This window comes from Tachysurus fulvidraco, chromosome 7 (genome assembly GCF_022655615.1).
Source record: "Tachysurus fulvidraco isolate hzauxx_2018 chromosome 7, HZAU_PFXX_2.0, whole genome shotgun sequence".
Lineage (NCBI taxonomy): Eukaryota > Metazoa > Chordata > Actinopteri > Siluriformes > Bagridae > Tachysurus > Tachysurus fulvidraco.
Window position 1 is genome coordinate 7454476 of NC_062524.1, and position 18805 is coordinate 7473280.

The following is an 18805-nucleotide window of genomic DNA, read 5'->3' on the forward strand; positions in this document are numbered from 1 at the left end:
AACCCATGTAGTCAAGACATTAAAATTGGTAGTAAAATTTGTTATAGCAATCATACGTGCAGTAAACTGTAGTATGCTGTAGTGGGCATTATGGTATTACGTCATATCAGGGCATGTCCCCTTTATCAGAGAAAAACAGACCGATGTAAAACACACACACACACACACACACACACACACACACACACACACACACACACACACACACACACACACACACACACACACACTCCAAATTATTTGGAGAGCAAGGCAAGAAGTCGCTTGTTTACCACCATGGCTCAACCACCAGATCACTGAAGTTTGCAGAATTAAATTAATCAAACCATTCATTTGAATTATAATCTACCAATTTCTAAGGTAGGCATTAAAATAATTGACATTGTTTAATATTTTAAAAATGTTTAAAACTTCAAATTGTATTTTTAATTAAGATGTATTTCTAAATGTTTATAGAGATTGATTTTAGCCAACACAGGACTATAACTTAAGCAAAATTCTACATTTTGAAATCATAATAATTATTTAATCGTAAGTGAAAAAATGATAAAATGCCTAATACTTAGAAACTATATAGAATCATTCTGTACAAAATAGGTAGGAAAAAAACTTTCTTTTGATGCGCAAATGTGCTAAGATTACAGCTTATAATTTGTATGATTTGTCAGATGAACTGTATTTTGAATCACAAAACATTTGCCTTCAGGTCAGTTACATTATATTTGTAGTGGTGTTAGTAAAGCATATAGTTTATAATTGCAGTAATTTAATTAAATGAATAAATAAACTGAACTTTATATTTTGTAATAACAAATACATTTCTCTTTATGGAAAACCAGGTCAGACATTACATGGGCACCTGATCACCAGGAGCCTTATCTTAAGCCATGGGAGGATCCAGAGACTATGGTAAAGTGTAAACCTATAAACTAATCTAATCATATAGTTTATAGTATAACTCTATTTACAGTTTTGTACATTCAACAGAACAATAATCTTTATTAAATAGTCTCGTGGGTGTAAAATCAATGCACACAATACAAAACAAAAAATACCCCCTTTTATATTCAGTTTGAGTTAGTGACACCTAGTGTTTACATGAGACATTGCATCTTAAACAATTTTATAATAAAGTGCCAGCTTTCTTTCTTTCTTTCTTTCTTTCTTTCTTTCTTTCTTTCTTTCTTTCTTTCTTTCTTTCTTTCTTTTCTTTCTTTCTTTCTTCCTTTCGTTCTTTCTTTTCTATTTTACCAGTAATTTTGTAAACTTCTACTTCTACACTATTATACATGCAATAATTTTCCTTAGAAAAACAGTTACTGAAAATGAATATATTTGTTCTACTAAGGCATAAACATATGACCCAGTTGAAAACTCATGAATGAATGGTTCAGATAATTCCGTGGTATATAATGCTTTTTTTGTCTAGATAGCGAATGTAATTCTCAGTTTGTACATTTCTAAATGTTGTAGTATTGTCATACTGAAATGCACTCACTGTCTAATGGCAGCTCTTTTACATTATAATAATTAAATCCTTCCCTTGTAATATTTTAACTGAATTTACTGCCCTATAGTTGGAGATTTCCTCACTGAATTTAAGCAAGAAATCATTGTAAGAGCAAGACAAGTCAATGACATCACAGAGGCGGTCATCTGCCAAAGTCTGATTCATGACAGAACAGTTTGTCAAATCCAAGATGCTCCTACTGAGCAGGAGGTGATGAGGCTTCTCTTTGAGGCCCTAGAAAGATCATCTTCTCAGCAAAGAACGTCCTTCCACCTGATACTTAGAATGACTGAACCTGAGCTAATTCAAGAGTTAGGTGAGGTTTTTAAACTTAACCATTTTCATCTTTCTTTCATCTTTTATGAGTGACATTCATCAGCATTAGAATATTATCATCTAAAACATATTAGCTACTTGTAAAACACAATAAATAAATAATTAGTCAATTGAAACTTTTCTTTAATAGAACAGAGACAACGAAACACCAAGTGCACTCAGACTGAACAGGATCTATCATATGGTGAGAAAAAAGAGGAAGACAGCAAGAGTGGACACAGAGCTGACTCACAGATAAAGAAAGATTCACTAGCGAGAAGGAGACTCGTAAAGATGGAGCAGGAGATGAACCGTGAAAAGCACATACTTGAGCAAATACGAGCTAACCTGCTAAGAGAAAGAAATGTTCTAGAAAACAAACATGTTGAATTTGTCAGAGAGAGACAAAAAGCAAAACAAGAAATTGAGAAAAGCAGGGAAAAGTTAAAACTCGAGGCAGATCGACTAAACCAACTGACAGCTGAAATGCTTAAAGAGAAAGTACTCATGGAGAACCAATATAACGAGACATTTAGGGAAAGTCAGATGTTTTATAGGAACAAAGAAGAGTTGAATAAAAACATAGAGATGATGAGGAATGAAATAAAGCAAATGCAAGACATGAAAAATAAGTTAATGGGACAGAAAGAGGATGTGGAGGCCAAACTAGAGAAGGCAATAAAGGAAATTCATGAACTTGCACAGCTGAGGATAGACCTTCAGAGACAAAATGAGGAAATAGAAAATAAATTCATACAGACAAAGAGCAATATGGATGAAATTGAACAGAAGAAGGCTGAAATACTAAAACAAAAAGAGGATGCTGAAAACAAAATGCGACTTGTGAAAACAGAGGCAGAAAAAATGCAACGGATCAAGGAGGAAATACAACAACAAAGAAAAGAATTGGAAGAAAGGATGCAGTGGGCAAAACGTGAAATGGAAGAGATGGAACTTATGAAAAAAGAGATGGACAGAAGAAGAAAACAGCTTGACCAAATGATGAAGCAGACAAGTAGGAGAAAGAGTGAAATAGACCGAATTAGAGCAGAAATGGAGAAAGAACGATTGGAAATTGAACACAAAAGAGATGAAGTACAAAAAGCAAGAGAAGACTTCCAGATTTGGGTTGAAACAAACAGTCTACCCGTGGAAGAAAAAGAAGGAATAAACGCTAAGATTGTTAACCTCATTTATCAAATTGAAAGAACCAGAGAAATTGTATGGGATACAACATTTAATATGGAAAATCGAATGTCAGAAAGCCAACTCGGAGCAGTAGAAGTAAATAAGATGAAATGTGAAATGCAGAGACTCGTAGTAGAAATTGAATATGTTAGAGAAATGTTACAATGGCTTAAAACAGAGACTGAGCAAAGCAAGGAGGTCCTTAAGAAGGAGAGGGAAGAGATAAGAATGTTAAAACTCGAGATCCAACGAAGAAGACGAGAACTTGAAAAGAAAGAAGAAAAGATTATGAGAGAACGAGATGACTTAGAAATCATGAATTCCAAGATACAGCAACAAAGGAAAGAATTGTCAGAAACTTTGGAAGAAATACAAAAAAATAAAACATGGCAGGCAGCAGACAATGTGCAAAAAAACATGGATGAAACAGAGCATGCCAAAGAGAGGAAAGGCAGGACAGTTGATAAACTTTTGCTTGACCAAAGAGAGACGGAACTGAATCAACAAAAACAAATTCTGGAGAACAATCTAAGGGAAATGATGGAGGAAAGAAGTAAACTTGGCATGATGAGAATGGAACTTGAATCTCAAATACACGAAATGGAAGAAAACAGGAAGGTAATAAAACAGAAGAATGTGGAACTTGATCAGTTGATAAAAGACACAGATACGAAGAAAAAAGAAATAGAGAAAAACAGCCTCTTAAATCATAATATGAGAAATGAGTTAGAAGCAAGCAAGGCAAAATTAAATGCTGAAAAAGAAGTTATCATCCTTGAAAAAGAAGAGATACAGACTGAGAGAAAAAGCTTGGAGCAGTCAAGGGAATCTATGCAGAGTGAAATGCAGGACATGAAGAATGCTTTGGAAAAAGCCAAAATGGACATACAAAATCTAGAGGAAATTAAAACACGTTTAGAAAAAGAACAATTCAGAGTCATTGTCGATAGCACAAATCAAGGGAATTATGCCTTGGATAAGATGGTTACTGAGATAGCAAAGCAAAAGGAAGATATTGAGACAGATAAAGCCCTTCTTGATAAAGAGAAAAATAATCTGAACAAGAAGTGGTTGGACTTGCAGAAAAGAGAGGAGGATTTGCAACAGCAAATATCAATTCAAAAAGAAAAAGAGGACAGTAATCTTATGGAAATGGAGGAACAGAGAAATTCACTGGAAAAAGAAATTAAAAAGCTCAAGCAGCAAAAAAATGAGTCAGAAAAAGAAAGGGAGGACATATTGAAAGAAAGAAAAGAACTTAATACTATCAAAGAGCAAATTATACAAGAGAGACAAGAAATGGAGGAAATCAAGAAGAAGATAATAACGGACAAAGAACTACTTGACCAAAGACAGACAGAAATTCAACAAGAAAAGAAAATTGTGGAGGACAATATGAAAGAAATGATTGAGGATAGATGTAATCTGGATAAGATGAGAATGGAATCTGAAGCACAGATACGAAAAATGGACATTGTTAGGGAGAAGATGAAGCAGGAGAGAGAAGAACTCGATCAGTTGATGAATTACTTGCAAATAGAAAAACAGAATATTGAAAAGGACATGTCCTTCAACAACAATTTGAGAAATGAGTTAGAAGAAATGAAGACAAAACTAAATGCTGAACAAGAAGTTATCACCCTGGAAAAACAAAAAATAGAGAATGAGAGAAAAAGATTGAAGTTGTCAGAGTCAACTATGCAGAGAGAAATCGAGGACATGGAGAATGCTTTGGAAAAGGTCAGGATAAGCATGCAAGAACTAGAACAAGAAGAAAAGCAATATGGTATTCATGTCGAAGAAATAAATCAGAAGAAGAATGACTTGGCATCGATAACTGCAGCAACACCAGAACAAAATCCTGATAAGAAAAATAAAGATATGAAAACTAATTTAAAGAAAGAGAAGGCAATGAAGGAAATGCTTAAAGACGAACCGCTGAAGGCAGACAAGAATGATGAGATTGAGAACAAAATTGTCGAAACTAAGAGCAAGACCCATAAAACCGAGCAGCTGAAGGCTGAGATACTGAATGATGTTGAAGAAAAAATGCATCTTGTAAAAATAGAGAGGGAAAAGACACAACAGGTCAAGGAGGAAATTCAACAACAAAGAAATGAACTGGAGGAAAGGACACAGAAGATGAAACGAGAGATAGCAGAAATGGAACTTGTAAAAAATGAGATAGAAAAGAAGACAAAGGATCTGAACCAAAAGATGAAGCAAGTAACAAGGAAAAAAAATGAACTAGACCAAATAAGGGAGGAAATCCAAAAAGAAAAAAAAGAAATGGAAAGCCAAAGGGTAAAAGCTGAGAAGGAATTTGAGAAGAGTGTTGAAGTCACTTCAGACATGGAACAAACAGAGGAGGTAAGTGCTGAAATTGTCAGACTTTTTGACCTAATTGAACGAACTAGAGAAATCGTACGGGGCACGAAGATTCACTTTGAAAATAAAATGGCAGAAAAGCAACTAGTAACAGTAGAAGAAAATCTAAAAGCAGAAATAGAGAGACTTGTTTCAGAAATTGAAAATATTAGAAAGATGTTACAACAACTAAAATTGGAAATGGAGCAAAACCAGGAGGTCCTTAGGAGAGAAAAGGAAGAAATGAAACTGTTAAAAACAAAAATGCAGCGAAGAAAGAGAGAGCTTGAAAACAGAGCAGAGCAGAATATGAGAGAACGAGGTGAATTAGAAATGATGCATGCCAAAATAATGGAACAAAATTTAGAATTAAAGGTAACATTGGAAGAAATAAGAAAAAATAAAGGAAATCAGGCAAGACAAGATGAACAAAAAGAACTGAGAGAAAGAGAAAGTGGCAAAAAGAAAGACAGCAAAACACATGACAAACTACAAGAAGAACAGGCAGATAAAGAAAGGGAAGACCTAGAGAAGAAATGGCAAGAACTTGACACTGTGAAAGAGCAGATGGCAGAAGAGAGGAATGAAATGGAGGAAATAAAAAAGAAGATACAAACTGATAAAGAACTACTTGACCAAAGGGAGACAGAAATAAATGAACAAAAGCAAATTCTGGAAGATAATTTGAAAGAAATTAAGCGAGACAAAACAAATCTGGAAAAGATGAAAATGGAACTTGATCTACAGAAAGAAGAAATAGAAAACACTGTCAGAGAGAAGATGAAGCAACAGAAAGAAAAACTTGATAAAATCATGAAAGAAATAACCATCAAGGAGCAAGATGTTGAAGAGCAAAAGTCTGTGATCAACATTTGGATGAGCAGATATTGAAGGTAAATGAATGGGGACCAAGAGCAAGCTATGAGAAGCAGAAGGAATGAGAAAACAGATTGACCAATGGCATCTTTGGAAACAGCAGATGGATGTAAATCTGATGAATAAAACAGGTGGAGAGAAGAAAGAAGTAGGATTATTGTGAAAAAGCCGAAGAGCCTGGAGAGTTGGTTTGAAATCGCAAAGACAGCAAGAATAAGTTAACCAAGTTTAGAAAAGACGAAAATCAAAGATATCTCGATTTGCAAGAAGACAGCAGGAGTTGAAGCAAAACAGACACCAAGAGAAAGAGACAGCGAAAAACTGTGATGGAACAACAGAACATGAACTGAAAAAGAAATCGTAAATAAAACAAAAGACAGCAAAAAAGAAGGGAAGCCTAGAAAGAGGAAGACTGAAGTGAAGAGCAATGGCAGAAGAGGGAAGAAATGGAGGAATTAAAGTAGAACCAATACAGAACTACTTGACCAAGGAGACAGAAATGAAAACAAAAGAAATCTGGAGGTGCAAGAAATATTGCGAGATGGAAATCTGGACAGATGAAAAAGAACTTGAACTACAAAACAGAAAAAAACACTGTCAGAGAGGCAGCAAGAGAAAAAAACTGATGATATCTGAAGAAAAACATAGGGAGAAGATGTGAAAGAAATGCAAGAAATGCAAGAAAAACAGGAGATTGAGTGCAAATCAAAATCAAGAGAAAAGGACAGTGAAAAACTGATGAGCAACGGAGCTGAATGGAAAAGAAATAAGTCAACCAGCAAAAGAAAGGCAGAAAAGAAGGGAAGCCCTGAAACAATTGGCAAGAAGATCAGTAAAGAGCAAATGGCGAGAGAGGAAATAAATGGAAGAAATAAAAGAAGAACAACAATAACGAACACCAAAGGGGACAAATTGAAGAACAAAAGCACTTCTGGAGGAATTTGCAAAAATTAAGCGAGAAAAACTGGAAAGATGAAAATGAACTGATTACAAAAGAATAGAAACACTGTCAGAGAGAAGGAAGCAAGGAAAGAAGTCTTGAGTATCAGACGAAAAACCTCAAGAGCAAAAGAGAAATGTCCATGAGGACAATTGGAATGAGCTAGAAAATAGAAGGTGAAACGAATGGGAAAGAACATAACTCTGAAAAGCAGAGTAGAGAATGAGAACACGTTGACCAGATCTTTGCAAGCGAAATGCAGAATGAAGATGCTTGGAAAAGCCAAGAGGGGTATGAACTGGTGAAATAAAACAAGGGAGCAGGAAGAGAAGAATTAGAATATGTTGAGACACAAAAACAGGGAGATGAACATGAGCAACAGAGACATGAATTGGAAAAAGAAATCTGTAAGTTCAACCAACAAAAAGAACAGGCAGAAAAAGAAAGGGAAGCCCTAGAAAACAATTGGCAAGAACTTGACACTGTGAAAGAGCAAATGGCAGAAGAGAGGAAAGAAATGGAGGAAATTAAAAAGAAGATACAAACCGATAACGAACTACTTGACCAAAGGGAGACAGAAATGAATAAACAAAAGCAACTTCTGGAGGATTAATTTGAAAGAAATAATGCGAGAGATAGGACAAATCTGGAAAAGATGAAAATGGAACTTGATCTACAGAAAGAAGAAATAGAAAAGACTGTCAGAGAGAAGATGAAGCAAGAGAAAGAAGAACTTGATGATATCATGAAAGAAATAACCCTCAAGGAGCAAGATGTTGAAGAGCAAATGTCCATGATGAACAATTGGAGAATTGAGCTAGATAAAATGAAGGTGAAACTGAATGGGGACCAAGAAGCTATAACTCTTGAAAAGCAAGAGTTAGAGAATGAGAAACACAGATTTGACCAATTAAAGGCATCTTTGGAAACAGCCAAGATGGATGTAATGAATCTGGATGAAATAAAAACACGGCTGGAGCAGGAAAGAGAAGAATGTAGGATTATTGTTGAAGACACAAAGCAACAGAAGGATGCCTTGGAGAAGTTGGGTTCTGAAATCGCAAAGCAACAGCAAGACATAGAGGCTAACCAAGTTCTTCTAGAAAACGACAGACATGATCTTGAAAAGAAATCTCTGGATTTGCAAAGAAGACAGCAGGATTTGGAAATGCAATTCAAACACCAAAGAGAAAAAGAGGACAGTGAAAATCTGGTGATGGAGCAACAGAGACATGAACTGGAAAAAGAAATCTGTAAGTTCAACCAACAAAAAGAACAGGCAGAAAAAGAAAGGGAAGCCCTAGAAAACAATTGGCAAGAACTTGACACTGTGAAAGAGCAAATGGCAGAAGAGAGGAAAGAAATGGAGGAAATTAAAAAGAAGATACAAACCAATAACGAACTACTTGATCAAAGAGAGACAGAAATGAATAAACAAAAGCAACTTCTGGAGGATAATTTGAAAGAAATTAAGCGAGACAAAACAAATCTGGACAAAATGAAAATGGAACTTGATCTACAGAAACAAGAAATAGAAAACACTGTCAGAGAGAAGATGAAGCAAGAGAAAGAAGAGCTTGATGATATCATGAAAGAAATGACCATCAAAGAGCAAGATGTTGAAGAGCAAAAGTCTGTGATCAACAATTTGAGAATTGAGCTAGATAAAATGAAGGTGAAACTGAATGGGGACCAAGAAGCTATAACTCTTGAAAAGCAAGAGTTAGAGAATGAGAAACACAGATTTGACCAATTAAAGGCATCTTTGGAAACAGCCAAGATGGATGTAATGAATCTGGATGAAATAAAAACAAGGCTGGAGCAGGAAAGAGAAGAATGTAGGATTATTGTTGAAGACACAAAGCAACAGAAGGATGCCTTGGAGATGTTGGGTTCTGAAATGGCAAAGCAACAGGAAGACATAGACACTAACCAAGCTCTTCTAGAAAAAGACAGAAATGATCTTGAGAAGAAATCTCTGGATTTGCAAAGAAGACAGCAGGAGTTGGAAATGCAAATCGGACACCAAAGAGAAAAAGAGGACAGTGAAAAACTGGTGATGGAGCAACAGAGAAATGAACTAGAAAATGAAATCTGTAAGTTCAACCAACAAAAAGAACATGCAGAAAAAGAAAGGGAAGACCTAGTGAAGATTTGGCAAGAACTTGACTCAGTGAAAGAGCAAATGGCAGAAGAGAGAAATGAAATGGAGGAAATTAAAAAGAAGATACAAACCGATAAAGAACTACTTGACCAAAGGGAGACAGAAATGAATAAACAAAAGCAAATTCTGGAGAATAATTTGAAAGAAATAATGCGAGATAGGACAAATCTGGAAAAGATGAAAATGGAACTTGATCTACAGAAAGAAGAAATAGAAAACACTGTCAGAGAGAAGATGAAGCAAGAGAAAGAAGAACTTGATGATATCCTAAAAGAAATAACCATGAAGAAGCAAGATGTTGAAGAGAAAATGTCCATGATGACCAAATGTAGAATTGAGCTAGAAAAAATGAAGGTGAAACTGAATGGGCACCAAGAAGCTATATCTCTTGAAAAGAAAGAGTTAGAGAAAGAGAAACACAGATTTGACCAATTAAAGGCATCTTTGGAAACAGCCAAGATGGATGTAATGAATCTGGATGAAATAAAAACACGGCTGGAGCAGGAAAGAGAAGAATGTAGGATTATTGTTAAAGACACAAAGCAACAGAAGGATGCCTTGGAGAAGTTGGGTTCTGAAATCGCAAAGCAACAGCAAGACATAGAGGCTAACCAAGTTCTTCTAGAAAACGACAGACATGATCTTGAAAAGAAATCTCTGGATTTGCAAAGAAGACAGCAGGATTTGGAAATGCAAATCAAATACCAAAGAGAAAAAGAGGACAGTGAAAAACTGGTCATGGAGCAACAGAGAAATGAACTGGAAGAAGAAATCTGTAAGACCAACCAACAACAAGAACAGGCAGAAAAAGAAAGGGAAGACCTAGAGAAGAAGTGGCAAGAACTTGACTCAGTGAAAGAGCAAATGGCAGAAGAGAGGAAAGAAATGGAGGAAATTAAAAGGAAGATACGAACCAATACAGAACTACTTGACCAAAGGGAGACAGAAATGAATAAACAAAAGCAAATTCTGGAGGATAATTTGAAAGAAATATTGCGAGATAGGACAAATCTGGACAAGATGAAAAAAGAACTTGAACTACAGAAACAAGAAATAGAAAACACTGTCAGAGAGAAGATGAAGCAAGAGAAAGAAGAACTTGATGATATCCTGAAAGAAATAACCATCAGGGAGCAAGATGTTGAAGAGAAAATGCAAGAAATGCAAGAAAAACAGGAGGAGTTGCAGTTGCAAATCAAATATCAAAGAGAAAAAGAGGACAGTGAAAAACTGGTGATGGAGCAACGGAGACATGAACTGGAAAAAGAAATCTGTAAGTTCAACCAACAAAAAGAACAGGCAGAAAAAGAAAGGGAAGCCCTAGAAAACAATTGGCAAGAACTTGACTCAGTGAAAGAGCAAATGGCAGAAGAGAGGAAAGAAATGGAAGAAATTAAAAAGAAGATACAAACCAATAACGAACTACTTGACCAAAGGGAGACAGAATTGAATGAACAAAAGCAACTTCTGGAGGATAATTTGCAAGAAATTAAGCGAGACAAAACAAATCTGGAAAAGATGAAAATGGAACTTGATCTACAGAAACAAGAAATAGAAAACACTGTCAGAGAGAAGATGAAGCAAGAGAAAGAAGTACTTGATGATATCATGAACGAAATAACCCTCAAGGAGCAAGATGTTGAAGAGAAAATGTCCATGATGGACAATTTGAGAATTGAGCTAGAAAATATGAAGGTGAAACTGAATGGGGACCAAGAAGCTATAACTCTTGAAAAGCAAGAGTTAGAGAATGAGAAACACAGATTTGACCAATTAAAGGCATCTTTGCAGAGCGAAATGCAGAACATGAAGAATGCTTTGGAAACAGCCAAGATGGAGGTAATGAATCTGGATGAAATAAAAACAAGGCTGGAGCAGGAAAGAGAAGAATGTAGAATTATTGTTGAAGACACAAAGCAACAGAAGGATGCATTGGAGACGATGGGTTCTGAAATGGCAAAGCAACAGGAAGACATAGAGGCTAACCAAGCTCTTCTAGAAAAAGACAGAAATGATCTTGAAAAGCAATCTCTGGATTTGCAAAGAAGACAGCAGGATTTGGAAATGCAAATCAAATACCAAAGAGAAAAAGAGGACAGTGAAAAACTGGTCATGGAGCAACAGAGAAATGAACTGGAAGAAGAAATCTATAAGACCAACCAACAACAAGAACAGGCAGAAAAAGAAAGGGAAGACCTAAAGAAGAATTGGCAAGAACTTGACTCAGTGAAAGAGCATTTGTCAGAAGAGAGGAATGAAATGGAGGAAATTAAAAAGAAGATACAAACCGATAAAAAACTACTTGACCAAAGGGAGACAGAATTGAATGCACAAAAGCAAATTCTGGAGGATAATTTGCAAGAAATTCAGCGAGACAAAACAAATCTGGAAAAGATGAAAATGGAACTTGATCTACAGAAACAAGAAATAGAAAACACTGTCAGAGAGAAGATGAAGCGAGAGAAAGAAGAACTTGATGATATCCTGAAAGAAATAACCATCAGGGAGCAAGATGTTGAAGAGAAAATGCAAGAAGTGCAAGAAAAACAGGAGGAGTTGCAGTTGCAAATCAAATATCAGAGAGAAAAAGAGGACAGTGAAAAACTGGTGATGGAGCAACAGAGACATGAATTGGAAAAAGAAATCTGTAAGTTCAACCAACAAAAAGAACAGGCAGAAAAAGAAAGGGAAGCCCTAGAAAACAATTGGCAAGAACTTGACACTGTGAAAGAGCAAATGGCAGAAGAGAGGAAAGAAACGGAGAAAATTAAAAAGAAGATACAAACCGATAACGAACTACTTGACCAAAGGGAGACAGAAATGAATAAACAAAAGCAACTTCTGGAGGATAATTTGAAAGAAATAATGCGAGATAGGACAAATCTGGAAAAGATGAAAATGGAACTTGATCTACAGAAAGAAGAAATAGAAAAGACTGTCAGAGAGAAGATGAAGCAAGAGAAAGAAGAACTTGATGATATCATGAAAGAAATAACCCTCAAGGAGCAAGATGTTGAAGAGCAAATGTCCATGATGAACAATTGGAGAATTGAGCTAGATAAAATGAAGGTGAAACTGAATGGGGACCAAGAAGCTATAACTCTTGAAAAGCAAGAGTTAGAGAATGAGAAACACAGATTTGACCAATTAAAGGCATCTTTGGAAACAGCCAAGATGGATGTAATGAATCTGGATGAAATAAAAACACGGCTGGAGCAGGAAAGAGAAGAATGTAGGATTATTGTTGAAGACACAAAGCAACAGAAGGATGCCTTGGAGAAGTTGGGTTCTGAAATCGCAAAGCAACAGCAAGACATAGAGGCTAACCAAGTTCTTCTAGAAAACGACAGACATGATCTTGAAAAGAAATCTCTGGATTTGCAAAGAAGACAGCAGGATTTGGAAATGCAATTCAAACACCAAAGAGAAAAAGAGGACAGTGAAAATCTGGTGATGGAGCAACAGAGACATGAACTGGAAAAAGAAATCTGTAAGTTCAACCAACAAAAAGAACAGGCAGAAAAAGAAAGGGAAGCCCTAGAAAACAATTGGCAAGAACTTGACACTGTGAAAGAGCAAATGGCAGAAGAGAGGAAAGAAATGGAGGAAATTAAAAAGAAGATACAAACCGATAACGAACTACTTGATCAAAGAGAGACAGAAATGAATAAACAAAAGCAACTTCTGGAGGATAATTTGAAAGAAATTAAGCGAGACAAAACAAATCTGGACAAAATGAAAATGGAACTTGATCTACAGAAACAAGAAATAGAAAACACTGTCAGAGAGAAGATGAAGCAAGAGAAAGAAGAGCTTGATGATATCATGAAAGAAATGACCATCAAAGAGCAAGATGTTGAAGAGCAAAAGTCTGTGATCAACAATTTGAGAATTGAGCTAGATAAAATGAAGGTGAAACTGAATGGGGACCAAGAAGCTATAACTCTTGAAAAGCAAGAGTTAGAGAATGAGAAACACAGATTTGACCAATTAAAGGCATCTTTGGAAACAGCCAAGATGGATGTAATGAATCTGGATGAAATAAAAACAAGGCTGGAGCAGGAAAGAGAAGAATGTAGGATTATTGTTGAAGACACAAAGCAACAGAAGGATGCCTTGGAGATGTTGGGTTCTGAAATGGCAAAGCAACAGGAAGACATAGACACTAACCAAGCTCTTCTAGAAAAAGACAGAAATGATCTTGAGAAGAAATCTCTGGATTTGCAAAGAAGACAGCAGGAGTTGGAAATGCAAATCGGACACCAAAGAGAAAAAGAGGACAGTGAAAAACTGGTGATGGAGCAACAGAGAAATGAACTAGAAAATGAAATCTGTAAGTTCAACCAACAAAAAGAACATGCAGAAAAAGAAAGGGAAGACCTAGTGAAGATTTGGCAAGAACTTGACTCAGTGAAAGAGCAAATGGCAGAAGAGAGAAATGAAATGGAGGAAATTAAAAAGAAGATACAAACCGATAAAGAACTACTTGACCAAAGGGAGACAGAAATGAATAAACAAAAGCAAATTCTGGAGATTAATTTGAAAGAAATAATGCGAGATAGGACAAATCTGGAAAAGATGAAAATGGAACTTGATCTACAGAAAGAAGAAATAGAAAACACTGTCAGAGAGAAGATGAAGCAAGAGAAAGAAGAACTTGATGATATCCTAAAAGAAATAACCATGAAGAAGCAAGATGTTGAAGAGAAAATGTCCATGATGACCAAATGTAGAATTGAGCTAGAAAAAATGAAGGTGAAACTGAATGGGCACCAAGAAGCTATATCTCTTGAAAAGAAAGAGTTAGAGAAAGAGAAACACAGATTTGACCAATTAAAGGCATCTTTGGAAACAGCCAAGATGGATGTAATGAATCTGGATGAAATAAAAACACGGCTGGAGCAGGAAAGAGAAGAATGTAGGATTATTGTTAAAGACACAAAGCAACAGAAGGATGCCTTGGAGAAGTTGGGTTCTGAAATCGCAAAGCAACAGCAAGACATAGAGGCTAACCAAGTTCTTCTAGAAAACGACAGACATGATCTTGAAAAGAAATCTCTGGATTTGCAAAGAAGACAGCAGGATTTGGAAATGCAAATCAAATACCAAAGAGAAAAAGAGGACAGTGAAAAACTGGTCATGGAGCAACAGAGAAATGAACTGGAAGAAGAAATCTGTAAGACCAACCAACAACAAGAACAGGCAGAAAAAGAAAGGGAAGACCTAGAGAAGAAGTGGCAAGAACTTGACTCAGTGAAAGAGCATTTGGCAGAAGAGAGGAATGAAATGGAGGAAATTAAAAAGAAGATACAAACCGATAAAGAACTACTTGACCAAAGGGAGACAGAATTGAATGAACAAAAGCAAATTCTGGAGGATAATTTGCAAGAAATTCAGCGAGACAAAACAAATCTGGAAAAGATGAAAATTGAACTTGATCTATGGAAACAAGAAATAGAAAACACTGTCAGAGAGAAGATGAAGCAAGAGAAAGAAGAACTTGATGATATCATGAAAGAAATAACCCTCAAGGAGCAAGATGTTGAAGAGAAAATGTCCATGATGAACAATTTGAGAATTGAGCTAGATAAAATGAAGGTGAAACTGAATGGGGACCAAGAAGCTATAACTCTTGAAAAGCAAGAGTTAGAGAATGAGAAACACAGATTTGACCAATTAAAGGCATCTTTGGAAACAGCCAAGATGGATGTAATGAATCTGGATGAAATAAAAACAAGGCTGGAGCAGGAAAGAGAAGAATGTAGGATTATTGTTGAAGACACAAAGCAACAGAAGGATGCCTTGGAGAAGTTGGGTTCTGAAATCGCAAAGCAACAGCAAGACATAGAGTTTAACCAAGCTCTTCTAGAAAAAGACAGAAATGATCTTGAAAAGATATCTCTGGATTTGCAAAGAAGACAGCAGGAGTTGGAAATGCAAAACAGACACCAAAGAGAAAAAGAGGACAGCGAAAAACTGGTGATGGAACAACAGAGACATGAACTGGAAAAAGAAATCTGTAAGATCAACCAACAAAAAGAACAGGCAGAAAAAGAAAGGGAAGCCCTAGAGAAGAATTGGCAAGAACTTGACTCAGTGAAAGAGCAAATGGCAGAAGAGAGGAAAGAAATGGAGGAAATTAAAAGGAAGATACGAACCAATACAGAACTACTTGACCAAAGGGAGACAGAAATGAATAAACAAAAGCAAATTCTGGAGGATAATTTGAAAGAAATATTGCGAGATAGGACAAATCTGGACAAGATGAAAAAAGAACTTGAACTACAGAAACAAGAAATAGAAAACACTGTCAGAGAGAAGATGAAGCAAGAGAAAGAAGAACTTGATGATATCCTGAAAGAAATAACCATCAGGGAGCAAGATGTTGAAGAGAAAATGCAAGAAATGCAAGAAAAACAGGAGGAGTTGCAGTTGCAAATCAAATATCAAAGAGAAAAAGAGGACAGTGAAAAACTGGTGATGGAGCAACGGAGACATGAATTGGAAAAAGAAATCTGTAAGTTCAACCAGCAAAAAGAACAGGCAGAAAAAGAAATGGAAGCCCTAGAAAACAATTGGCAAGAACTTGACTCAGTGAAAGAGCAAATGGCAGAAGAGAGGAAAGAAATGGAAGAAATTAAAAAGAAGATACAAACCAATAACGAACTACTTGACCAAAGGGAGACAGAATTGAATGAACAAAAGCAACTTCTGGAGGATAATTTGCAAGAAATTAAGCGAGACAAAACAAATCTGGAAAAGATGAAAATGGAACTTGATCTACAGAAACAAGAAATAGAAAACACTGTCAGAGAGAAGATGAAGCAAGAGAAAGAAGTACTTGATGATATCATGAAAGAAATAATCCTCAAGGAGCAAGATGTTGAAGAGAAAATGTCCATGATGGACAATTTGAGAATTGAGCTAGAAAATATGAAGGTGAAACTGAACCGGGACCAAGAAGCTATAACTCTTGAAAAGCAAGAGTTAGAGAATGAGAAACACAGATTTGACCAATTAAAGGCATCTTTGCAGAGCGAAATGCAGAACATGAAGAATGCTTTGGAAACAGCCAAGATGGAGGTAATGAATCTGGATGAAATAAAAACAAGGCTGGAGCAGGAAAGAGAAGAATGTAGAATTATTGTTGAAGACACAAAGCAAAAGAAGGATGCCTTGGAGAAGTTGGGTTCTGAAATGGCAAAGCAACAGGAAGACATAGAGGTTAACCAAGCTCTACTAGAAAAAGACAGAAATGATCTTGAAAAGAAATCTCTGGATTTGCAAAGAAGACAGCAGGATTTGGAAATGCAAATCAAATACCAAAGAGAAAAAGAGGACAGTGAAAATCTGGTGATAGAGCAACAGAGACATGAACTGGAAGAAGAAATCTATAAGACCAACCAACAACAAGAACAGGCAGAAAAAGAAAGGGAAGACCTAAAGAAGAATTGGCAAGAACTTGACTCAGTGAAAGAGCATTTGGCAGAAGAGAGGAATGAAATGGAGGAAATTAAAAAGAAGATACAAACCGATAAAGAACTACTTGACCAAAGGGAGACAGAATTGAATGCACAAAAGCAAATTCTGGAGGATAATTTGCAAGAAATTCAGCGAGACAAAACAAATCTGGAAAAGATGAAAATGGAACTTGATCTACAGAAACAAGAAATAGAAAACACTGTCAGAGAGAAGATGAAGCGAGAGAAAGAAGAACTTGATGATATCCTGAAAGAAATAACCATCAGGGAGCAAGATGTTGAAGAGAAAATGCAAGAAGTGCAAGAAAAACAGGAGGAGTTGCAGTTGCAAATCAAATATCAGAGAGAAAAAGAGGACAGTGAAAAACTGGTGATGGAGCAACAGAGACATGAATTGGAAAAAGAAATCTGTAAGTTCAACCAACAAAAAGAACAGGCAGAAAAAGAAAGGGAAGCCCTAGAAAACAATTGGCAAGAACTTGACACTGTGAAAGAGCAAATGGCAGAAGAGAGGAAAGAAATGGAGGAAATTAAAAAGAAGATACAAACCGATAACGAACTACTTGACCAAAGGGAGACAGAAATGAATAAACAAAAGCAACTTCTGGAGGATAATTTGAAAGAAATAATGCGAGATAGGACAAATCTGGAAAAGATGAAAATGGAACTTGATCTACAGAAAGAAGAAATAGAAAAGACTGTCAGAGAGAAGATGAAGCAAGAGAAAGAAGAACTTGATGATATCATGAAAGAAATAACCCTCAAGGAGCAAGATGTTGAAGAGCAAATGTCCATGATGAACAATTGGAGAATTGAGCTAGATAAAATGAAGGTGAAACTGAATGGGGACCAAGAAGCTATAACTCTTGAAAAGCAAGAGTTAGAGAATGAGAAACACAGATTTGACCAATTAAAGGCATCTTTGGAAACAGCCAAGATGGATGTAATGAATCTGGATGAAATAAAAACACGGCTGGAGCAGGAAAGAGAAGAATGTAGGATTATTGTTGAAGACACAAAGCAACAGAAGGATGCCTTGGAGAAGTTGGGTTCTGAAATCGCAAAGCAACAGCAAGACATAGAGGCTAACCAAGTTCTTCTAGAAAACGACAGACATGATCTTGAAAAGAAATCTCTGGATTTGCAAAGAAGACAGCAGGATTTGGAAATGCAATTCAAACACCAAAGAGAAAAAGAGGACAGTGAAAATCTGGTGATGGAGCAACAGAGACATGAACTGGAAAAAGAAATCTGTAAGTTCAACCAACAAAAAGAACAGGCAGAAAAAGAAAGGGAAGCCCTAGAAAACAATTGGCAAGAACTTGACACTGTGAAAGAGCAAATGGCAGAAGAGAGGAAAGAAATGGAGGAAATTAAAAAGAAGATACAAACCAATAACGAACTACTTGATCAAAGAGAGACAGAAATGAATAAACAAAAGCAACTTCTGGAGGATAATTTGAAAGAAATTAAGCGAGACAAAACAAATCTGGACAAAATGAAAATGGAACTTGATCTACAGAAACAAGAAATAGAAAACACTGTCAGAGAGAAGATGAAGCAAGAGAAAGAAGAGCTTGATGATATCATGAAAGAAATGACCATCAAAGAGCAAGATGTTGAAGAGCAAAAGTCTGTGATCAACAATTTGAGAATTGAGCTAGATAAAATGAAGGTGAAACTGAATGGGGACCAAGAAGCTATAACTCTTGAAAAGCAAGAGTTAGAGAATGAGAAACACAGATTTGACCAATTAAAGGCATCTTTGGAAACAGCCAAGATGGATGTAATGAATCTGGATGAAATAAAACAAGGCTGGAGCAGGAAAGAGAAGAATGTAGGATTATTGTTGAAGACACAAAGCAACAGAAGGATGCCTTGGAGATGTTGGGTTCTGAAATGGCAAAGCAACAGGAAGACATAGACACTAACCAAGCTCTTCTAGAAAAAGACAGAAATGATCT

General features: G+C 36.1%; 1 protein-coding gene across 1 annotated transcript; it reads left to right on the plus strand.

Moving 5' to 3' along the window:
- The first annotated feature begins 227 nt into the window (after positions 1-227).
- On the plus strand, positions 228-18765 carry si:ch211-250g4.3 (centromere protein F). Its single transcript, XM_047816105.1, has 6 exons — positions 228-360; positions 840-909; positions 1578-1826; positions 1977-6148; positions 6396-6404; positions 7909-18765. Exons 2-6 carry the CDS (start codon positions 888-890, stop codon positions 18763-18765), a joined length of 15309 nt encoding a protein of 5102 aa, XP_047672061.1. The 5' UTR covers positions 228-360; positions 840-887.
- Positions 18766-18805: the final 40 nt, after the last annotated feature.

Coding starts and splice junctions, on each gene's coding strand:
- si:ch211-250g4.3 (XM_047816105.1), top strand. CDS start 888: ATGGGAGGATCCAGAGACTATG. Junction 910..1,577: donor GGGAGGATCCAGAGACTATG/GTAAAGTGTAAA, acceptor ACTGCCCTATAG/TTGGAGATTTCCTCACTGAA. Junction 1,827..1,976: donor TGAGCTAATTCAAGAGTTAG/GTGAGGTTTTTA, acceptor TTTCTTTAATAG/AACAGAGACAACGAAACACC.